General features: G+C 46.6%; 1 protein-coding gene across 1 annotated transcript; it reads left to right on the top strand.

Moving 5' to 3' along the window:
• The first annotated feature begins 7,065 nt into the window (after positions 1–7,065).
• LOC135909531 (uncharacterized) lies at positions 7,066–24,714 on the top strand. The gene is made up of 6 exons (XM_065441515.2): positions 7,066–7,163; positions 16,971–17,065; positions 17,478–17,580; positions 20,858–21,031; positions 22,286–22,449; positions 24,570–24,714. The coding sequence occupies exons 1-6, from the start codon at positions 7,067–7,069 to the stop codon at positions 24,690–24,692; spliced, it is 756 nt and encodes a 251-aa protein (XP_065297587.2). The 5' UTR covers position 7,066; the 3' UTR covers positions 24,693–24,714.
• Positions 24,715–25,048: the final 334 nt, after the last annotated feature.

Raw genomic sequence — 25,048 nt, 5'->3', positions numbered from 1 at the left:
ATCAGAGCGAAGTGAGATTTATAACCTAGTTTGGGTATGGCAGGCATCACTGAAAAGTAATTTGAAGGCATAAGGGTAGACTTGAAGGTAAGGTCGTATGTGTCGAGTTACCAACAGTAGGAGAACGAAAGTTTATAAAAGTCTTCTGAGGCAGATCTGGCCATTTTCTCACCTGGTTTGGATAAATAACAAGGCCTAGAGTATCTGCAATAGAACGTTCTGAGTCATGTTTGCTTAATGAAGTAATGTTAAGAAATAAGTTGTAAATCGAATAACCAAGCAACTTCAAAGAACACATCGCAATTGTAGAAGAAATTCAAGCAATATTCATGAAATGTTCATTTTGCAGAAATTTTTACTTTATAGCAAATCGTAGAAATACGACGTATAATCTGCTGTAAAACGAAGTGATGTTCCAAATGTCCTTTTCGGCAGGCAATGTCCTTGCTTTTCTTGTTTGGGTTCTTAATTTTTCCTGGGCCTATGACTTCACTAATGTATCTATTTGGGCCCGTTAGTGTGCCATAAGTATGTACAGATTTGCACATAAAGGACATGATCAGAAGAAATACCGAAAGGACACACAAGGTGCAACTTACAACAATTTTACTGCTCAAAGAACGTGACCCTTTTGTACACATTGCAACAACACAGCGCATGTCCCGAGAAATATCTTTACACAGGTGTTCATCCACTCAAAAAAGCTCTCTTTTGCTGACAGTGCAATTGACGCTTGACTGATGCACCTACCTCTTAATTTATAGATATTATACGCTTCTATTTTCAAGCGAGCCATTTCATTTTGTTTCTAGCTATTACTGTGCACTGCTCAAACGTAGTTTTGCATCTGCAATCTCTGCAGTGAATGGCTAACCAGCCCTTTGTCTTATTTCTAACATTACTCGCATGCTCACGCAGCCTGTGAATGATGCAACGACCTGACGGTCCTGTGTAAAAGTATATATATGATTGTGGGACATGGTAGATTATGCCTTCATTTCACGCTACCTAATTGGTGCAATGTTGCGTGTTGCACAATTGCTTTTCCCTGCCTTTTGTGTCTGTCATGTTGCATAACTTTGCGAGCTTATCCGGAGCGGAGACCAACATATTTACGTAAACACGTAGTGCTAACTTTTTAAATCTTTCAATACACTATGAATATCAGCAATTACTGATATTGTGAATTACTGAATATCAGCAATTACTGATAACTTTCTATTTTCTTTGTGGACTGGACGTACACCGTTCCGGGTAGCCCTTATGGCCTTGAGAAGCTTATCGGCTACAGAAATTACTAGCTGTTCCGGGAACCCTGCCTCTGAAAGACAATTGCATTTTTGGCTCAAGCTCATATCCAATTAGTCGGTGCATGATTATTTCGAAGCATTTTTTAGGCAGACATTTATCATCACCCTTCTAGTTATTTTCGAATGTGCGGAATTAAATGAAAGGATTAGCTCGTGGCTGGTAGCTCCGACACCAATGATCATGATTAAAAATGAACCTTATGTCGCTGAATCGGATGGTTTTGCTGCTGGGTCATTCGTGCATCATCTGTGGGGGCTCCAGGCATTTTTCTACGATGAACAGAACTTCTTGCGGCTTCTCGGTTAAAATTGGATGGGTTGCATTACAAAAGAAACAAGAAATCATCGACATATCTAAAACCTTTGCACACCTTTGTTGTTAGGAGTTGCTAGTAGGATGCGGAACAAATGTTCCACACCCACCGACATGTTTGTGAGTGGTGGCACTGGCTAACACTGCCAGGGTTAGTTCCTGTAGTGAAACATAGATACCCCAGAAAGTGGATGGGGAAACGGCGCCGCGATATGTCAGTTGGTAAGAGCATCGCACGCTTAATGCAAAGACGTGGGATCGTTCTCCACCTGTGACCAGTTGTTTATTAATAGAATTTCATTTCCATTAATTTGTCATTTCTTTATTTCAATTAGTAATTTCACCTATCTTGTGCTTGGTGTTATTATTTGTTGGCTTCTTATGAGAAGAGTTTGGGTAGGCACTAACACATCTTAAATGTCACCTGGATTTCGCGCCGGTTACTTTACCGTGGTAAAATAACGAAAACTCTTTGTTAACTGTAAGGGGATGGTGAAGAAAAGAGCACAGGACCCAATATAAGGAACGTTATTAACTCACCTCATAACACCAACAAAATAACGGCCGCTTACCAGAGCAACTAACTACGGGATCAAATACCTACGGACTGCCTGTCTAGACATGAGCATCGCCTTGTATTGCACCGGGGTGCGCATGCCTACGATAAGTCTGGTCTCACTCCGCTGCGGCTGCTGCTTCCGCCTCCACCGCCACCACCCTCGTATGCATAACTTGAGGGCACTAAACGAACTTACACCGCTTTTATATCTTACAGTCCAGGACGTTCTGCTGCGCAACAAGAGGTGGTCGGTTAAACTCCAAGCCGCGGCGGCAGCATTACGACGAGGAGGTCTTGGGTACGTGATATAGAACTACACGTCTTAAAAACTTAACAATGTATACCCTCACCCTGAAATAAATGCACCCAAAGTGCTGCATTCGCATTCCTCCCACGTTCGCTTAGCTTTTCTGAGGAATCTTGACAATATAACGTTTAGTCAATGAAAACAACTGATCGTTGTTTTTAGAGGTGTGTAGCAACAAGCAAAACATTCGACACGGTTGGAATCGTGGCGTGAAGAAGCATGTGTGACATTACGCGTTCTGCCATCAATATAATAATGATGCGCTAGATGATTCTTATCGTTAGAATACATTACCACGTTTAGTTCGGTATCCGGATCTTTGCGACATTGAATGGCGGAGCACAGGGTAGCGAAGTGCAAACAGCTCCGGCAGTTCTGTGCTTATGGTCTTCAGCACGACGTCACAGGATTGATAGTCGGGCACACAAATTATACTTACATGGGCGAACGGCTACAATGGTCGTGTGTGGAACATTTGGTGCATATCTAAATTATCCAGGTGTTCACAATAACCACGGGCTCATCACAATGACGTCTCTAATTCGTCTTTTTTTTGTTGGAACGTTAAACAAAATGAGACAGTTAACAAACCGAGTTAGTGCATTGCGTACGCGTCGACGGCAGCCGTATTTTATTGTAAACACAATGCAATGCTGACCCTCGGTTAAGAAACATCCACACTTAAAAAGAAGGCTTGCGCTCTCAAGCGTCCTCTTGAACAGCTCCAGAATGGCATTTTCCACAAAATATGGGTGCTGCTTTGCGGTGTGAAGCGGGGATGTTTGTTTATTTATTGACAGAAGCCTAGTTGAGGGTGTATCTCAGCTTATGCGCTTAAGTCCGGAATTTTCACTGCGAGCCTCCTTCAAGCAAGTTGAGCGGGGAGAAAGGGAGTCAGTGTGAAAGGGCTGGGCGAGGGCGTAGCGGAGAGCGCGAGAGAGTGCGGGTCGCCTGGTTCTTTCGCGGCGACTTGTCTTGACGGAGAAACGGCGCGGCGAATAAAGGGTGCCGTCGCGCAAGTCGATGTCCGACCTTGGCCCTGCCCGGACGTCCGAGAGGAACAACATGCAGCATCTTCCAAGGCAGAGTTTACAAATCGTGGTGGTCGGCACTTTCGTCGCGCTGGGCGTAATAATCGGCCACAGCACTACAGGCAAGTATGCATACGTCCTCACCGCTTAAATTGTGATTAGTTTAATGTTAGTCACTTGCTAGTACACCAGGTTAGGTAAAACCAGTTCCTTCGTCACTCCGGCTCCGGGGCTATTGAATAAGAGGGTAAGGAACAAATTATTGAGTTTTCGTGAGCATTTTGTTTTCCAAGGATGAGAGGGCAATACAGTAACATTTTGAGAGAAGCAATGACACTAGCGTGGGCGGGGGTAGGAGGGTATCAAGCACTCCCGCAAAATACCTTATGAAATAAATTTACCTGGGTCTCCATGAGGGCGATGTTAAGTATTGAAATGAATGACGGCGTCAATGTTGTATATGCTTGCATCTAGTGTGTGACATGATACATGCGATTGTGTGAATTTTGGAACTTGCGAGCAGGGTCAGATTTAGCGAAACCGAGCAAGGATAACAGGGATGATATCATCGTTCAGTGGGGTTATGATGAGATCATAATATCAAGACGGTTGTATGGCGTTTTTTTTAGACTCAGATACCATGATAAACTCTACCTCTCCGACTCATAACGGCAGTTCATAAGCAATTTGTCTGCGAGAAGTTGAAGGGTATTTATTGAAACATAGAAATGCGCACCTCAAGAACAAAAGAGGTTTGCTTGAGCATAATCTCACGTTAGTTGTTTGCATACGCAAAGATAGGTGTGCTTGTGAATGCGTTCACTTCCAGTGTCAACACTGCTGAATCTTATTGACTGCGTGAACGTTTTTTACGGTTGCATTACTTTGAGCTCACGCTGACCTTATATATTTCGCATGAATTTTTTTACTTTGGAAAGCTGACACATGTAAAGAAGTTTGCTGTACTACACAAAACATATCCCCAAATCCCGTGCGGTATTTGAATCTAAATGACGAGAAGCTATCTTCAGCAAGCGTGGTAGCAATAGTAGCGAATCACATGATCGTGTCGTCGTCGCCTGTAACTGTTAGCTGTCTGTTTCACAAGGGCTATGTGTGACGCTTATTGAGCATCACACATAAATCTTAAAGCTGCAAGAAACATAATTATTTCACTCGGTTGCATAGGAGTGATTACATAAGCGTCATTTACCAATTGTTCCGTTAGTTCTAATGACTAACGTCTTTTGATAAGCCTAACAGCACAGGTAGGGTTTGGGCGACGCAGCCGAGTCTCTGAAAAAGCGAGTAAATCGATATTTATGTATAACCAGCATATTCAAAATGCTTCTTCGCCAAAAATTTAACGGCGTAGGATCCCAGTATTTGAATGATGCGTTTTTTTCAAAAGTGTGTTTCCATTTCAGATGCCATGAAATGGGATGACCTAAGAGGTAAGCTCTACAACTCACTTCCTTCAATTGCCAATTTCCCGCTGTGATCGTCTCATGTAAGCGCATATACATTGGAACATGATATAGCTTACTTTCTTTAAAATTGTTCTTCAATAGGCGAATGTTTAAATCTGAAAAAGCCTGCCCAGGCAACATCAAATTTCACCAACCAACCAAGCAATTCTCACCTGGCGGTGTTATCTTCTACAGCTACGCTTCAGCTGCATGCGATTGTCGTACCACCACTGTAGCTTCAACTCCGTGGTGTGCTCACATTTCGATATTAGAAAGCGTTCGTGAAGCAAGTGCTCTAACATATATCTACTTGAACAGGCATTTTCTTCGTCTAGGACGCTATTCTAACGGATAAATATCTCAACTGCATCATTCGTGCACAGAGTCTCCACCAAAAGTGAGGCTTCACTGGTAACGCCCATAAAGTTTCTCCCTGTATATAACCTACACAGAAATCTGGCGCCACCGTATATGGGAGTTTCCTAACGGGGGCTGTGCCGTCATGGAAATGATGGCTTATGGGTGCGCGAGGCTCTTATTGGCTTTTGTAGAGGGAGGCTTGTGCTAAAATGTGGATAAGTCTGCACAAATACTGCTTTCTTAAAGTAACATCTTCAGAGAAGGTTTTCATTCATCCATATGTCCACTTTCGATTAATTTTACTGAGCCGCAGTAGATAATCAAACGTCGACAAATAAGAATAGACGAAAAGCTGTCGCAAAGTGAGCGCCAACCTTATTTGCTGTCTGTCACCCAACCTTCGTGGTCTGACGTTATTTTTTACGTTGCGTATAATTGTACACTCAAGTACAAGTTGTCATGATTTATTATACAATATCTTTGTGCAACAGTTAACAAAAAAAAAACAGCATTTGAGCTACTGTTCTAGTAGGGAATAATCCACTAATAATAATCCAAAAGTGCTAACAATGTGTGATTAAGGTATCCTGGCTCAGCGATAACGATGCTTATCCCAAACCACTATGTCTCGGCATTCCCATGCTTGCACAGCACCGCAGCGCAAGTTTTCCTTTTAGTTCGTATTGTGAGAAACTGATGTCTCGTAATTGCGGTTTCGACATGGTGTAAGTGCCTTTTTCATCTCACGAGCATTGAGTTGGTATGTTTTTCTGTGAATCGTTGCTCCAATTGCAGCAAGCTATTAACCTCAAAGCAAAGAAGATTAAAGTGCGATTGACAATGACAACGTGCATTCGAAAGAGGAGAATATAACCTTTTTTGCCTAAGTAAACGAACGGGATGGACACTAGTCAAGGAGACCGACAACATCCACTCTCAAGGTCTCCGCCAGGGGGCGGACAAATCACAGCCGAAAAAGAACACAACCAAGAAAGGGAAATATACACCACCTGCTAGAATTTGCACCGGTGTGCAGGGGCTAGCTGCTCAATTCATTACTCAAAATATTTATGATGCATTTTTATTCCTCGAATAATTTCTTCATGGCACGATGGCCCATTGTTAACGGCTTGATGGTTGACTGCCTAACTTAGGCTACGAGAGGTTTAAAGTGACATTTTTTATGTCAGCGCCCAGTGTGGCGAACACAGGTAAAAAGTTTAGTCACTTTAGCATGCGCTCAAGAGGATGAAAGCGAAAGCGTGCGCGCTCATGACACATCATTTAAATTAGTTCAGACAAATTCTCATGGGCATGCGTTGTTACCTCCTATAACTTGTTTTCCCCCACAAAAGTTTCTGGGTTCGAGTGCCTTAATTAACGCTGTCTTAACTGTGCCTTAATTCGCCTTATTTAACATTCAAGGTTGTGGGTTCGACTTCTACCAAGGATCGACAGTCAGACTCCCAGCAAAGTTCGTGGGTTAGAGTGCATTAGCTTACTTCGCCTTATTTACACTAAAGGCCGTGGGTTCAGCTCCCATTAATGGTCGTGGGTTCTGCCATCAATGGCGGCACCATCAAGTTCGGTGGCATTGAATCTTGGTGCCATAACGTTAGACGGTCAATTTTTCGATAACGCCGGACAATAGATTTTTCGACCCATGAGGCACTTAAGGCTTTCGCTTTGCGTATGTTTTGTTACAGTGACCTGGGGAATGCGCAATTGGAAAGCGAGTGCGTTCGCTCAGATGCCACTGACGGCGAAGCAGGCAGAAGAGATGGGATTCGTCCAACTGAACAGTCAGTGCGCAGGTAAGCGATGTGCGTCCTAAGATTGCCAGACTCTGCATATAAGTGCTAGTTTGTTTCTCTAGGCAGTGATAGTTTGACAAGGTACGCGTAACTTATGAGAGTAAATTCACATATTTGTGCTAAAGCATAGGCTGGAGCTTCTGTTCTACAATGTTTACGCTGAGCGAGCGGGTAAATTTAGAGAAAACTAAAAGTTTGGAAGGGGCGAAAGGCGGAGTGCACAATAGTGCGCGAGTTTCCAGAGCTGTAGTATGGAATCTGTAAAAAAAAACGGTTTGCAGTAACTTGAAGCAAACGCTGCAACATTAAATTTTAAGCTGAAGGAACACCCGTTAGAGAAAGCGAGTTATTTATTCACATTCCGTTGAATCTGAAGGGATAGAACTCCTGCTATTTAGAGCGCGGTCGCGGGTTCGACAATTGAAAAGGAGGGCAAAACAAGAACGAAATGGGACCGAGCATGTGGCGAACTTAATAGATTGGTGTCCGTTGCCTCTGACGAAGTACTTTGTTTGCTAAATGATGGAAGCCCCACCTATATTCGTGGAACCACGTGTAGTAGCTGCCTCAACCTTAGCTTTGTTCCGCGCTCCTCTGAAAGAAGGGTTCTCGCTCTTGGAAACGCGGGAAAGAGGCCTCATCCCAACTTATCTCCTGATTGAGGGGCTTACTATCTCCAAGTTCTCCAGAGCCACCAAATGTATCCACTGGCCGAAATTTAAATCAATCCTGGAAAACTGCTGTCGAGACGACATACCGTCGAGCTCCAGGGAATCAATAAAACGTGATTTACGTGTTGTCACGCATTCGATCTGAAAAAGCGCCGCACGCTCCGGATTCCACATCGAGCTACAGAAACATTGCGCAGTTCGTCGCCGGGAGGAAGGAAGATGTAGTCCCAAAATGTCTATTCATGATTTGAGATTGGCCAAACGCACACATACTAAAATGAAGCGTCATATGTTTAAGCTGACTTCACAACGATGGGTGTCTTTCTGCGAGTCTCTGGATTTCCAGAAGCCATTGTCTCTTACATGGAGAACAATTTGTGGCCTTCGTGCATCCTTAGACAGTTCCATGCATTCAATTTCCTAGTTGTTTACCTACAACCTAGAGATATTGAAGCCACAGGATTCTTCTCTAGGATGATGCCCGTTGAAGAAAGTTCCACTGGAACGCTGGCTCGCCACCACTCACCATTCTTATGTGATCCCTCTGTGGAGTGTCCTTTTTCTCTGGACGAACTAGAGGCTGCGCTTCCTTTGTGCAGGCATTCGTCAGCGTCAGATGGTCTTGCATATCGCACATTGTGTAACCTTGCTGAATGAGCTCGAAAGGCACTCATGTTCCTGTACAAGGACCCGTGGCAGACTGTGGCAGTTCCCCAGGCATGAAAGTGAAGCCGCCTGATTCCGCTCCTCAAAGTTGTCAAGTCGTCTTTGGACATTGCGTTATACCATCGGATCGCGCTTGCTGTCTTATAGAAGTAATAGAACTGATGGTTCTACCGCGTTTGGAGTGGTACCTAGATCCCTATGAAGTTTACCCAGATGTGATGACCGGATTTAAACGCGGCCCTTCATCTACAGACAGCTTTATAGAATTGATAACGTACGTGGGCATTCAGAAGGCCTGTTAACGCTTCTATGCCGCCTTGTTGCCAGGCAATTAAAGGGCTCACAATACTGAAACCCATGAAGCTATCCTTAAACCGTTAGATTAGATAGGGCTGGTTGGCAAGGTATTTCTCGGGGTTCGTAGCTACCTACAGATACGATCATTCTACGTGCTCACCGGGGATGGCCTGACACCCCAGTACTACAGTGGCCGCGGTGACCCTCAGGGCGGAGTAGTAAGCGTAGGGCTTTTTAATCTAGCCTTTATAAGACTAATCGAGAACCTAACAAGTACCGTTCGACTGTCGTATCTTCGCTGGCGACATATTTATCTGGACGTCGTGAGTGATACAGCTCCAGCTTCGTGCTTGGCTTCAGAAGGCGGCCTCATCGATATCATGCTACCTTCCTAAACAAGGGCTGGATGTGACGCGTGAAAAAATAGGCAGTGGTGGCATTTACTTAGAAGTCAATGTCTGAATACCACATTTAATTAACGGGCAAGAGATATTGTTCAGCAGAAGTCCCAGGTTCATGGGGGTTGCGAGTGACAGAGACCTGTCCTGGATTCCTCACGTGAACAACGTGAAAAAGCGACTGATATTTTTCGTGATCTGTTCAAGTTTCTTGTAGGAAAGAACTGCGAGTGTGCACATAATCCATTCTACAGCTGTGCAGGGTGTCGTTTGTCGGGTTCCTTTGATACAGCCTGCCTGTTGTGTCCAATACCTGCAAAAGTGATTTGCTTACAACGCAGAGTATTCAGGCCCAAGCTCTGCGCTTGTCTTTTATTACCACGCAGTGCGTCTACGACGGAACTATTACCATTGCTCTAGAGTATTTTATCAGGACGCCCTTCGCAGTCGATATCATGCGTGCACATTTAAGGCACATTACCCGGACCATATGCCATGACCTCGCCGCACTCACCGTCGAAAGAGCCCTCACGTACCTGATATAGCACAACTGTCAGTTCATATCGCGCCTCGCTTACATCGAGGCCGGCGTCTCCTCCGTATGGCTTGTGCTGTCGTGAAATAAACTTCCAAATTCCAGGACTTCTGAAAAAGGCAGATCTATCATCGTCTCTACTAAAACGATTGATCATTCACGTTCACCAACGTTCACCAACTAGCCCCCTTTATTGCTTTACTAAAACGATTGAGCTAATTCCCATTTTTCTAAGCATACACTAGCCAAGTACACATCTATACTAACCGATCGACTACATCGACCTCTTCTGGCGGTGCCGAGTTTATACCGACGGGAGCAATAGCACTGCAATTCAAGACGTCGCATATTGTCACGTGGTGGTGATATTCAAGAACACAGTAGCAAATACTGTGAAAGACAAACCTAACTTTTATTGGGCGAACCTGTGCCCACAAAAACAGGCTGCACTTATAGCACAGCAATAACGGTGAAGACGGTCGGCGATCACCGAAAATCTGATCAGCAGGTCAAGCGCGTCCGCTTTTATACAGCAGTCGTCGAACGTTCCAGACTAATCGTTCGGACCCGCGTGCCTTCCGGAAAGTTCTACACCATTCACGTCACGCGATTACATAAGATAACAGAACGTTCAGCGACAACAGACAGCCTGATAGAAGCATCGATAACTTTCCGGAAACTTCGGATACATGCAGGCGCGTCCCGCGCTGTGTGATTACATTTGTTAGGTGGCGAAACGTGGTCGCCCGATAAATATACGAACACGTGTCAATACCCCCCTCTTAAAAAGCATCGTCCCGAGGCTACAAATATAAGAGAGGGAAACACAAAATGACACTTATTAAACATAAGTAACAAAACCACGAAAAGAAACAAAGTCCAAAGGTCAGTTACACGAAGTCCCAAAGTTCATCAACGCTGGAAGTACGGCTTGAGTAGCACAACGTGGACAATTTCAGGTTGTGAGCGGCGCCGCTGTGACAGCGAAATGCCGTCTGGCACGACCTCATAGTCTAGTGCGCCAATACGTCGGATGATCTTGTACGGTCAGAAATAGCGACGCAAAAGCTTCTCGCTCAGTCCTCGTCGGCGTATAGGTGTCCAAACCCGAACACGGTCGCCAGGCTGGTACTCGACGAAGCGTCGTCGGAGGTTGTAGTGTCGGATGTCGGTACGCTGCTGGTTCTTGATCTGTAGGCGGACGAGTTGTCGGGCTTCTTCGGCGCGCTGGAGAAAGGTCGCGACGTCAAGATTGTCTTCCTCGGTGACGTGCGTCAGCATGGCGTCGAGCGTTGTCATCGGGTTTCTGCCGTAAACCAGCTTAAATAACGTGATCTGTGTTGTTTCTTACAACCGCCGTGTTGAAAGCAAAGGTTACGTACGGCAGAACCGCGCCCCACATCTTGTGCTCGACCTCGGCGTACATTGCTAGCATATCGGCGAGGCCCTTCTTCAGGCGCTCCGTGAGACCATTCGTCTGCGGGTGATAGGCAGTTGTCCTCTTGTGGCTTGTATCGCTGTACTGCAGAATGGCTTGGATGAGCTCTGCTGTAAACGCTGTTCCTCTGTCGGTGGTGAGGACTTCTGGGTCACCATGTCGCAGCAGAATGTTCTCGACGAAAAATTTCGCCACTTCGGCTGCGCTGCCCTTCGGTAGAGCTTTAGTTTCAGCAAAGCAGGTGAGATAGTACATCGCCACAACTATCCACTTATTTCCGGATGTTGACGCCGGAAACGGTCCCAAAAAATCCATCCTGATCTGCTGACATGGCCGGCAAGGAGGTTTGATCGGCTGTAGTAATCCTGCTGGCCTTGTCGGTGGTGTCTTGCGTCGCTGACAGTCTCGGCATGTCTTGACGTAACGAGCGACGTCTGTGGTCAGACGCGGCCAGTGATACCTTTCCTGTATCCTCGACAGCGTTCGGGAGAATCCGAGGTGCCCAGTGGTTCGATCGTCATGTAGGGCGTACAGCATTTCTGGACGCACCGCTGACGGAACAACCAGAAGGTAGCTGGCGCGGACTGGTGAGAAGTTCTTTACGAGCACGTTGTTTTGCAATGTGACCGAAGACAATCCGCGCTTAACTGCCCCTGGTACTGTGTCGGTGTTCCCTTCCAAATACTCGACGAGACCTTTTAGCTCCGGGTCTGCTCGTTGCTCTTTAGTGACGTCTTCTGCGCTTATTATTTCGAGGAAGGCGTCGTCGTCCTCATCGTCTTCTGGCGGGGGATCGATGGGCGCACGTGATAGGCAGTCGGCGTCTGAGTCTTTTCGTCCGGGCTTGCAGATTACCGTGACTTCATATTCTTGTAGTCTGAGGCCCCACCTCGCCAGCCGTCCTGAAGGGTCCTTCAAGTTAGCTAGCCAACACAACGCGTGATGGTCGCTGACGACTTTGAATGGCGTGCCATATAGTTAAGGGCGGAATTTTGCTATAGCCCAAATTATGTCGAGGCGTCCTTTTTCAGTGGTAGAGTAATTGCCTTCCGCCTTTGACCGTGACCAGCTAGCATAAGATATCACCCGTTCATGTCCGTCTGTCTTCTGTACTAGGACGGCACCGAGGCCTAGGCTGCTGGCGTCAATGTGGATTTCGGTATCGGCGTGTTCCTCGAAATGTGCCAGTACCAGCGGTGACTGCATGCGTCGTTTTAGTTCTTGAAATGCGTCGGCCTGCGGCGTTCGCCATTTGAACTCGACATCACATTTGGTTGGGTGCGTTAGCGGTTCAGCTATACGTGAAAAGTCCTTGACAAAGCGCCTATAGTAGGCACACATGCCAAGGAATCTACGCACTGCCTTCTTGTCGATGGGCTGCGGGAACTTTGCGATGACAGTTGTTTTCTACGGGTCGGGGCGTGCTACGGATTTGATGATGACGTGGCCTAGGAACAGAAGCTCGTCTAAAGCGAAGCGGCACTTTTTTGGCTTCAGAGTGAGCACTGATGATTTGATGGCCTCTAGTACTGTTGCAAGCCGCCTAAGGTGATCGTCGAAATTTTCGGCGAAGACGACGACGTCATCCAAGTATACGAGACAGGTCTGCCATTTCAATCCTGCTAAAACCGTGTCTATGACGCGCTGGTACGTTGCAGGCGCCGTGCACAGTCCGAATGGCATAGCCATGAACTCGTAGAGGCCGTCTGGGGTGATGAAGGCGGTCTTTTCGCGATCTCTTTCGTCGACTTCTATTTGCGAGTAGCCAGACTTGAAGTCCATCGACGAGATGTATGTAGCGTTGCAGAGCCGATCCAATGCGTCGTCTATTCGTGGGAGGGGGTATACGACCTTCTTCGTGATCTTGTTCAGACGACGATAATCGACGCAGAAACGTAGGGTTCCGTCCTTTTTCTTCACCAGGACAACAGGAGATGCCCACGGGCTTTTCGACGGCTGGATCATGTCATCGCGGAGCATTTCGTCGACTTGTTGCCTAATAGCTTCACGTTCTCGCGTCGAAACTCGGTAAGGGCTCCGACGGAGTGGTTGAGCGCACTCTTTGGTTATTATGCGATGCTTTGCAACTGGTGTTTGTCGAATCTTCGATGAAGTCGAAAAACAGTCCTTGTATTGTCGGAGAAGACTTCTGAGCTGTTGCTGCTTGCTCATGGGGAGACTTGGATTTACATCGAAGTCTGGTTCGGAGACTACGGTCGGCGGGGCAGATGTTGCAGAATCTGAGAGGACAAAGGTATTGCTCGTATCCGCAAATTCCTCGATGTACGTGATTGTCGTGCCCTTGCTGATGTGCTTGAACTCTTTGCTGAATTTCGTTAGTATCACTTCCGTTTTCCCTCCGTGGAGTCGAGCGATCCCTCATGCTGCGCAAATTTCACGGTCTAGCAGTAGGTGTTGGTCACCCACGATGACGCCTTCTACGTCGGCAGGTGTTTTGGTGTCGACGAAAATGACAATGCTGGAGCGACGCGTGATGCTGACTTGACTTTCGAGCATGCGTAAGGCATGCTGAATACGAGAGCTCCCCGGCGGTATCGCTTGATCTTCAGACAGGGTTGTCGACTTCGACTTCAGGTCGATGACTTCGCCGTGTTGGTTTGGGAAGTCCATGCCGACAATGACGCCGCGTGAACATTGTTGGAGGATAACGAAGGTGGCAGGGTAACTCCGGTAATGAACGGTAATTCTTGCCGTGCAGATTCCAGTCGGCGTAATCAGGTGTCCTCCAGCGGTGCGAATTTTAGGGCCTTCCCATGCAGTCTTAACCTTCTTCATCTGGGCGGCGATGAGCCCACTCTTTACGGAGTAATCGGCTCCTGTGTCGACTATGGCGGTGACTGCGTGGCCATCGAGAAGCACGTCGAGGTCGGTGGTTCTTTGCCTTGCGTTACAGTTAGGTCTTGGCGTCGGATCACGGCTGTGTCGCGTTCACCTGTGGCTGGTATGGGACGTCGTCAGGTGGGCTTTTGTCTTCGTATTCTTTGCTTTCACGCTTCGTCGGGACGGCGGCACGTCGTTATGTCGTCGAGATACTTTCTTCGGCATCTTCGTCGGCGGCGGAGGATCTTCGTCAGTTCGACGAACAGCAACCGCACCCAGTGGCGTAGCAACGGGGGGGGCCGGGGGGCCGTGGGCCCCGGGTGCACGGGGCCAGTAGGGGGGGAGGGGTGTCATATACGTCGGAAGACGTCCGACAATTGTCGATATCCCCGCCGTCCTCGACTACACCCGGGGGCGGGGGTGAGAGAAGAGCTAACGGCCCCGGGTGCCAGACGACCTAGCTACGCCACTGACCGCACCTCCTTCGGTTGCTGCTTTTAGTTTTCCGGATATGGGCTCGCTGACCGGCCCCGGGCTGGGCGAGTGTATGGATGGCGCTGCGGCGACAGGTAGCGGCCTCGTGACGGCGAACGGGACGGTCGTCGACAGTTGCACTGAGTGGCGGCTAGGTAATCGGCGATGTCCCGTTGGCGCTCCCCAAGCTGTGGAAGCGGCGCGTTGACGGCGAACCCTCTCAGTCCCATGTCGCAGTATGGGCATTGGCGGTACACATGGCCGGCTTCTCCGCAGTGATAGTCGAGCGGGCGGTGGTCGGGGGCTCGCCAAATTTCCGCCTTCCTCGCGTAGGTTGGCTGGACGACGGGTGGGCGTGCTGGTGGCGGCGGCGGTGAACGACGGAATTGCGGCGTTACAGGACCCTGGCGCGGTCGCGGAGGGGGGCCTTGACGGCGTGCGACGGCGGCGTAGGTCATTGCTTCTGGCGGGGGCTGCAGTAATTGAGGTTGCACCTCAGAAACCCCAAGCGATCGCTGAACTTCATCCTTCATGATGTCGGTGACCGAGGCGACTTGAGGCTGCGACGAAGGCAGGACCGTGCGCAGTTCTTCGCGCACAATGGCCCTGATGGTCTCTTGAAGGACTGGGTCCGAACCCAGTCCTTGGATGGCGTACTGCGGCATGAGCCCCTGGAGGTTATACTGCCGACGGTGCATCTGCAGAGTTTTCTCGATCATCGACGCCTCCGCAGAAAACTCAGCCACAGTCTTCGGTGGGTTACGAATAAGTCCGGCAAAAAGTTCTTGCTTGATGCCCCGCTTCAGGAAGCACACTATTTTCTCCTCCGACATTTTCGGGTCGGCGTGCCGGAAATGACGGGCCATCTCCTCCGTGAAGATCGCGATCGTCTCATTTGGGAGCTGCGCTCTGGTTTCTAGTAGAGCTTGGGCTTGCTCTTTTCGCACCACGTTTGTGAATGTTTGCAAGAAGGCGTTTCGGAACAGGTCCCACGTCTTTAAGGTGGCTTCTCGACTCTCGAACCACGTCCTGGTAGCGTCTTCCAATGCGAAGAAGACAGGTCGCAGTTTGTCGTTGCTGGTCCAGCTGTTAAATGCAGCGGCCCTCTCATAAGTCTCGAGCCAGGTTTCCAGGTCCTCAAATGTTGATCCACGGAACGTCGGAGGTTCCCTGGGCTGCTGCAGCACGATGGGGGACGCTTGGGCTGCCATTGGGGTTGCCTTGGCCACAATCTTCTTGGTCTTCTCAGGTAGAAGTCCGTCCGGGGGCAGCTGTTGAAGACGGCGGCTTCCCCGATGCTCCGGGACTACGTTGGTGTTCTCATTGCGGGTAGGGCTTGGATCATGGCTTGTCGGGGGCGTCCGGTACATGAACGAAAAGCACATCCACCAGATGTCACGTGGTGGTGATGTTGAAGAACACAGTAGCAAATACTGTGAAAGACAAAACTAACTTTTAATATGCGAACCTGTGCCCACAAGAACTGGACACACTTGTAGCACAACGATAGCGGCGAACACGGTCGGCGATCGTCGAAAATCTGATCAGCGGGTCAAGCACGTCCGCTTTTATACAGCAGTCGTCGGACGTTCCATCCAGACTAATCGTTCGGACCCGCGTGCCTTCCACAAAGTTCTAGACCATTCGCATCACGCGATGAAATCAGAAAGCAACGTTCGGCGACAACAGACAGCCTGATAGAAGCATCGATAACTTTCCAGAAACTTCGGATACATGGAGGCGCGTCCCGCGCTGTGCGATTGCATTTCATATGCGGCGAAACGTGGTCGCCCGATAACGATAAGTACACATGTCAATATGACAGCGCCCACGGCTGCAGAAATAATGCCTCTGCGCAGTGTGCTTCAGTTTACTCACACAGAGAGTCCTGGTACATGGGCCATGTTTTCCGACTCTACATCAGCTTTACATAGTATGCAGTCAGTCCTCCGACGTGGAATTCACGAACAGCCAACGTGCGAAATTGTCAAACTTCGCATAACTTAAAACAGATGGGCCAGAAAATTATTTCCCAGTTGATATTTGGCCACCGAGGGACCAGTGGAAATCATCACGCAGACGAAGCTGCTCGAGAGTCGCACCAAGAACAAAACAGAGTTCCCATTCCTCTTACGAGGATAGACGCTGCAACGCTAAGCTTCTTCACCTGGTCTACAAGCTTTCTCCAACAGACCAACAGACTGACCTATGCGCCCGCCTTTGACTTGCTCAGGCCCTCCGCGTGCGAGCACGAACCCTCTCACTTCTCTGCTATCTCTATCTCACCTTTTTATTCCCGCTTTCATGTGCCCCGGAATACGCTAGCCAACCTGACGCATTTCTGGTTAACATCCCTACCTTCTGTCCTTTCTCCTCCTTCTCCCTAGCGGTCAAAATTAGTTCAGATATTTCCTTTACGGTGTTTTTTGTTGTATCGCATTTACTTTGAGGCTACATGCCTAATTTCATTTAATCTTAATTTTGCAGGCACGTTTTATGGCTTTCGCTTCATGAAAGACAACGATCCTTCAGTGGTGCTCTTATACGACGTGAATGGTGTCATTTCGGGCTTGCAGTCAGGGGTGAGTGCGCCAATTTTTCGCTTAATTCTTGAGCGTATGCGCACGTGTCGTATGAATGGCATTCTTCTTGCAAGTTTGTGTTGTTAGCTATTCTTGAGCCAATAGAAAAAATGTCTCTAAATCTTGTACCATAAACTGGCGATATGGTTTGAGTATAAGTGTATTGCCCAAATGTCTTTTAAATCAATCTGCCGTTTGGTTCTGCCCTCTAATTAGGTCAAATGTACAACGATGAGTAGCAGAGAATTTATGCTAAAGTCTACGTCATCACACTCCTTTTTTATGCACCCAATAAGATTTTTCATCAGTGTTTAAAGCGCGCACATGATGAAATTGGCTTACTACACTGCTGCCCGACATTTTCTGCATGTTCCCTACAACGGGCTCATCATTTCATTTTGCTTTTGTTAAGTTTCATGTGGAGAATTCCAGGATGCACCCTCGTGCTGGATACATCATGGACAATGTCGCGGGCAGAGACATACAATTTCTCACAGTCTACTTTCTCCCACCTGGTGAGTACTTAAACTGAATTAGTATGGGCTCACACTAACTACTTTACCAAAAAAACAGGCATAATACCTTTGCTCCATTTAGGCAACACAAAATCACAAAAGAGGCGCACATCTGTTGATTGCATCATTACTCTGCAAAGTATATGAACATCGCGCGCTGATGCAATTCGTTTAATACCCATGTCACACGGCCGTTTGGAAGGCCTTCCAACCGATGGTCAGTTGACTCAAAGGTCAAGTTCGAGCTGCTACACGGGCGGTTTCGAAGGCCGCCAAGTCAATAGTCTATCGAGTCAACGGAGCACCCTACAACTCTATCGAAATCTCGGTGGCCTTTGAGCAGTGGAAGCGGAAAAAGCGCGAACATGCCCTCTCGTTCACAGTGCTCAGTGTTCTTTCTAACCGTACTCACGGTTAGAAAGAAATATATCAAACCAAACGCTCTAAAAATACTATATATGAGTGTTATTCATTAGAACTGCGTCGCCATCGATCTTTACAAGTCCTCCATTGTCGCCTTCGAAAGTTGTCGATCTTACTGTTGACGGCGTCCCTACCGTTGCGCTAATTGATGCTGGCGCAGCCGTGTCTGTCGTAAACGAACGCCTCTCTCGCGCTTTACGAAAAGTTACGACGACACTTTCTGGGTTTTCTCTTCGCACAGCAAGCGCCCAGCCAGTTCAGCCTTCAGCAGCATGCACAGCTAGAGTTGTTATTCAGGGCGTTCAGGGAGTTTGTGGTTCTCCAGTCCTGTTCTCATGACGTGGTACTTGGGTGGGACTTTCTTTCGCGTAACAACGCCGTCATCAATTGTGCACGTGCTGAAGTCGAATTATCGCTTCTGTGAGGCAGGTGACGCAGAACAGGAACAGCTGGTTGCCTGAATGGCTCACACTCGTGCCAAGCACTGGCGATCCGGCTGGCCTACTGGTTGCACAGCAGGCATGGAAGAGATGATCTGGCTGGCCTTGTTCTTGTTCTCTTCTTATTCATTACACATTATTCAATAATGTGTTTTTGCCACTTCACATGTGCAAACACACACCAAAACGGCAGCCGCATCGAGCGGCGCAAACGTTGCCGCAGTTTCGCTACTCAACAACTTAAAAACTAAACATATATCTATGGCAATGTATAAACAATTTTTTTTAATGTATAAACAAACATAAAAGAAATTATAGTGCTTTTAAATGGTTTTAATGTTGTTTAACTTTTCGTGACATGAAAACGAAAATAAAGATCCGCCGCGCCACACAATTTTGTGAGAAACGCCTGAACCACTCAACAGCCTTTCAAAAGTACCGTGTAGCAGCGCGACAACTCGATAGAGTTGTGGCGTTTCAAAGGCCATCGACTGGAAGGTTTTCCAAATGTGCCCGTGTGACACACGTATAAGTCCATTCTGCCAACTTCTGGGGTCGTTATTTGCAGTTTTTGTTAATTAAATCTTAAGGATGGCGTAGGTTTAATGAAGGGGCGGGTCTGAATACGGCAGACACTCGGTGTGACACGGGGAGTTTGTACTCATACGTCACGTTAGCTTGATTTCTACAGTAGTTCTAGACAAATCGCTCATCTCATTTCTTATAACAGGTTCATTTAAAACGTTTTGATAGTCTGCTTCGTTAGCCTTAACAAACACATGTGAGTGCAACTAAGGTTAACAGGCGTGCAAAGATGACAAGTGTGGTATCCTCTTTTACACGCCTACTCATTAAACTCCGTGATATGCGTGTATCCATCGTATCCGTAAGAACGGTTTACTTCACCCTCTTTACCAACGAAAATTACTCATGCGGTTTCTGCAGCTAGTTCACTAACACTTCTAAGAGTAATACTCCACGTGCAATAGCAACGTCCAGCAAACTTGCTTCGGAATAATACATTGAACTTACGTAAGCAGTAGTTGCTCTTTTCGAGAAGTTATGTGCTGATAATTACCTGTCAATTCCTATATAATCGCCAGGGAAATTATTTGTCCTAGACTAGTTATATAACCCTCTAATATCTTTGTAATTAAAATGAACCGTTTCTCCGGAAGAATATATTTGTTCGTAGAAATATATATCTTGTTCTGCGCAATAATCACTGTACTTGATGGATATGAACCCATGTAAAAGCGCAATGCCAGTGCACCCTGTCCGCCCTCCACGAGTAGTACGATTACCTGATGATGACCAAAATATGCTTTACCTTCCATTGTGTGATAAATATTCATAAATTGTGATATGAATATAGGGATTATGAAACAAAAGGCTAAGTGTTTCGTGTACTCTTCATTGGACTAAATAACAGAAAAGTTAATTTTACGTGTATATATTGGCAGAAGCTATGAGCTATAAGTTTGGTCCTCTCTCTACGTTCATCCTTTTGGCTAGACTCATGTCGGTCATGGCCAAGCTGTAAACGTGATCCTCTTCTTCCTTACCTTACTATCCGTCGCCACAAACCGACAATATGGGGAAGAAAGAAAAAAAGTATTAACAACAACCAGTACTTATTGCAAATTTTTGATTATACTGATCAAGCGGCCACCTGACACGTTATACAGCCTTTAGTCATTACTCTGTTGGGCAGCTTTAGCACCCAAAAGTTAGTGCCGGCATGTTACCCCGCAATATGCAGACTCAGAGATCTGCGTCTCAGCGCATGAATTTCGAAAGCTAGAGGAGGTAGTACACAAACGCAGCACATATTTTGCGCTTTTCGACCCACGCTCCCAGCAAAGCTTTCATCGCAGCAGTCATTCTGAGAGTCACTATCCGGTAGTCTGCCCTGTTCGCTTCCATAAAGTTCGCTTATTTAAATGTTATCTTCCTGCTGCCTGTGCAGTCGTCTCTTTATTGTGATGCCACCGCCTTGTTGTTGTCGCCATCTCACCACGGTCGCCATGACACCGTAGTTACCGGCCACTATCACCCTGTTCAGCTTTCCGCTTTCGTCTTCGCCTACATATGAGGGGTGGTGCATTGCACAGAATTGGAAGAGGTTTACACTTTGTTGGGGGCCTTTGCCTAGTCGGGGGAAAGGGTTACTGCTGTCGCACTAAGCGATTTAGGAGCCAGAAGGATGTCACTAAAATTTCATACACTTTTTCGCTCAATGGGCTCAAAACTTAAACATGTCCGAACTTAAGCAGTTCGCATTGATACAATAAAATATATCTTTCATAAAGTGCAATACGTAATGCATTAGGATATTCCTGCTTGGCTGCAGCAAGATAATGAGTGCTTCGCGATGAAAATTTCCGGTCTGGTTTCGCCATTTACATTTGCAGAGTTGATCTGTGCTCGTGGTCGCACACTTCGTGAGCTCGAAGAGGAAGGCGTCGGCTCGAACGTTTACTTGCAGCGGGAGACCGAGGCCCTGAGCCGCCTGGTGTCGGCACCCCGCTACGACGATGATCTGCGTAACAGCTTGTGGGTGCGCGAGGCCTGCTACCCGGGCATGGGTAAGTACGGAGGGAATAGGGAGCATGGCTGGCATCGTAGCAGTGCCTTTGGTGGGCATGTGACGCTAACAGAAGCCAGTGTGTTTAAGCTACTAATGTTCCCTTTGTCACCCCTGTCAAGGTGTTAATTCCTTTGAGCGCTCTTCCATGTAGTCTGCCACACAACACGCAAGCTTAGCAAAGTGTGGAGTGGCCTGAATGTAGTCCGACACCCCGTATCAGATAGCCTTTTGTCAGTGCATTGCGAATGGCGTACAATGGCAAATAATTGTGAAATCGACTTAGTGGCTTAGCACCTTCTAAAACGAGGTCTATGATTAAGCGCTGGTGGATGGAATAAAAGACAATTTGGACAGCTAAAAAATAAACTTGAGATAAAATACTAAAAGCTTTATCTGGGCGCAGTAGGAACCTGAAGATCTCCTGTTCCACAACTGTTGCGCAATGCACCATAATTTTCTTTTCTCTGATAGATGCTGTAGCTAAGTATAGCTTAGAATGGTCATGAACATTCGGTTACGTGAGGCGCACTAGGTCACTTATATAAATTAAGGAATTGCAACGGTAATGTTATTGTCATCCAGATGGTACCTATCATGCTGGATGCATTACATTACAATACACAGCCGTGTGCACAAAAAAAGCGCTAGTTCGTTTCAGTAAGGCGTGAATAAGCCTCCGTTTTGTTACTCCTGTCTTGGAGAAGTGCTAACTATTTGGGTATCTCTTGGTTTTTATTTATTCATTGATTTTTGTTGCATATTAAATAAAGTCTTGTATAGTGCTTAGATATATGCACTTTCAAGAACATTAATTGCACACAAATCATATCGAATGAAAATGGGCATTTCATTTATCATTTACCGCTAGAAAATATTTGCTTGTTCTTGAGTTTGAAATTCCTGTTGGAGAAGCGAAAATTTCTTTGATTATGATGCAAATTCCCTTAATTATAAACTGAAAATGATTTGTATGCTCATTTTTTTCTATTGAAAACGACAAGCTTATTCCCTGAGCATAGCAGAACAACGAAACATTCAGGAAATGTGTTTTGGGGGGAAGTGCAGACATTCTTTTCCTTTCAAGGTGTTTCCTCCCTGGCACTGCCTTCTTTTTTCTCCTTCAAACGGACGCTTTTACTTGCGTGTCAGAACTAACCCTTGTGCGTTGCACTTATGGAGGCGCAAATTTTCGTTCACAGCTGGGGACTATCACATAGTGAAATGGTATTTAAAGTTGTCCCACTCTTCGCAGGGCGCCATTACTTCTGGAACATCACCGAGAACATGGCGTGCGAGCACCTGTTCCCAGTATACGTGACCTTCTTCCGTGGAGAGATTGTCTCCTTTGGATTCCTGCATTCATTGCCGCCTCCCTCGTCCGGGAGGTTCGAGCGAGTCATCAAGGAGAACATTGGCGTGAGTAGATCGCACAGGAACGACAGTGACGGCAGCACTACGCGGCAACGCCGGTCTGAATATGATGTCATTGGCACATTAGTGACACGGGGTGGTTCAGGCAAAAAATCATGATCAGTCGGTGCTGATGAATCACGGACGAAGGACGTCTGTACATGGACCAGGCGTTCCAATATAGCATTGCACAGCAATATATATGCGCAGCCTTGCCGGGTTCATTATCGGCGCATCTGTCAGTGAAGTCCATACAAAGCAATTTACCCAAATTCGATCTAACAACGAAGGATGCGTAAATATAACAATGTGTGCAAGCCGCCAAAGTTGTCGTGTAGCAGCATTAGATGCACATTCAGTTTTTTTCACCGATTCGAGCATGCTATGAGGTGCAGATGTCGTAGGACTGTTGCTACTGATATTGCCGTCGAAGGAAGAGTTATTTGCACGTGGAAGATGAATGTAAACATTTACCCGTGAAATACTAACATGACAGCTAGACTATAATTCTCTATAAAATAAGCACATAAGATTAGAACTTGAAGTATTTCTAACTAATCACCTAGCGAGGTCCCCTCGTTCAATACTCATCGCTAATATCTGTTCAATTTGTATGCTCCGCCAAATGTCACAAAAAAAGTTTTTTTTCTCTTTTTAAAAATACTATGAGCCTTTTTAGGTAGGCCCTAGTAGGAAGTGGGTTGTAAAAATTTACATGAGCATAGGAATAACAGGAAAAAAAAGATAAAGAAATAAAAGGTCTTCATAAAAGGACTCTCTAAAAGATTATTCGACTAACACTGATGCAGAAATTACTATAGCATACTGTTCGCGTGAAAGCGACGTGAAAAGCAAAACGTTCAAATTAAAATATGCGGCTGAAGATCCCGAAACTTTGCAGTGGCTGTAGTGGAAGTCTCCAAACTAGTTTTGAACACTTCGTGCTCACTGCCGTACTACGTGGTAGGCGAGCGATGCGGCCTCCTTTGGAACGCACCCTTCGTGACCTGGATTGTACTCAGGGCATTATGCTCAACAGCCCAACGCCACGTAACTATTGAGGCGCGTGACAAAACAGTTTTTTTTAACACAAACTTCGCGACTGACGCAAACCTATGCCATTATGGCGGCCATTCTGCTACAAGGCTTACATGATAGCTAAGCCTATTTGAAGCATGCCTCACAGACTGTTTCACCGATCGCAAAGAGTAGTGGGGCACCCTGCAGAAGCACTGCAAATTTGAAGTGCCATGCCTGTTCCTTTTGTAGGCATTGGTGGCATTATACTTAGAGATTTATACTATCCCACTGCAAGATACTGGAGTAGCATAGGCGTTTAGGCACGCAGTCGTATTGGTGGCGCCACCTCTATTGGGAGTATTTAACCAGAGAAAGAATACGGCTCACGTCCGTAGCTTATTTCGTTCTCGACTGTATTATATTGAGAAATTACGTAAGGTGCAGTTGTTCTTGCGGTGACCTGTCTTATATTTCTTAACTAATATTCTGAAGCTGCGCTAGGAAGACCATCGTTAACAATAAATTCTTTTTTTTTCTGTAATTTCTTCAACGAGGACATTCACGTAAAACAAGAACGTTTCAAACGCGTTGCAGTTGGAGAAAGCATCACAAGATAGCGCTACATGCTTAACTAGAGTCATCCACTAAATACGGTAAGCTCGTGTTTGGTAAAAAGCTCTGCGTTTGGTGTACCAGCTAAATATCTGTACTGTTATGTAGTCAGCGTTCTTCGCGAAGGCACACAGCACTTGGCTGCAATATCTGGTAATTTCGCTGAATGCTAAGTCAGACTAGTTGATATTCACTAAACATATGCTGCAGCGCGATACACGCAGCCAGGAGGTGAAGGGAAAATACCGACTTGAGGGAAATGTGATGTATGGTTTGCCAGACATATATAAGCTTGCTGCGGGTGCAAACGTTTACGAGACATGTCTGTTCTTGACGTGGCTTTGCCATCGTTCGCGTTTGAGTTGTGAACTAGTAAATGTTTTACATCTGGTAAATTAAAAAGTTACTCTAGCTCTGGAGGCTGCCGATGATTCCGAATGTTACGTTCGTCTTCTTGATATGCGTATCCTTTTTTTTCTTCCCTTCTCTGGTAGACCTACCTGCATCGACCGCCCAAATGCCTCGAAAAAGAGCTGGCGGCTCCCGGAACCCGTTTTTCTTCTCTACATGTGTACCTGGTCAGCAAGCCATGGGAGGTCACCTGTACGCATGACTGACGAGAGACGGCCACTTGACACTGCGAACGTTGTCGTGTACAAAATCAACGATTATGCATACTTGCCGGCCGAAGATCACCGACATGTCTTATGCGTTGCAAGGAGCAGCAGAGTAACTGCACAGCTTAGCACTTTTACTCACAAATTTATGATGGTGCCGCATGCTTAAAGTTGACGGCCGGAGAAAAAAAATCACGATGCAGTGTCGGAGAACTTTTCTTCTCTCTTCTCAAATCCGCTGCGATATATGGGAGCCCATTTTCGCCAATGTTACACTGTTATTATGTTGACCGTTTTCATCATGTCCCTAAATGTTCCCTCCTTATTGTTGGAAACTTGCATCACGTATGAAAGCA

This window comes from Dermacentor albipictus, chromosome 5, assembly GCF_038994185.2.
Source record: "Dermacentor albipictus isolate Rhodes 1998 colony chromosome 5, USDA_Dalb.pri_finalv2, whole genome shotgun sequence".
In the NCBI taxonomy this organism is placed as follows: Eukaryota; Metazoa; Arthropoda; class Arachnida; order Ixodida; family Ixodidae; genus Dermacentor; species Dermacentor albipictus.
Note: the sequence above shows the minus strand (reverse complement) of the source record. Positions and strands in the feature narration are given on the sequence as shown.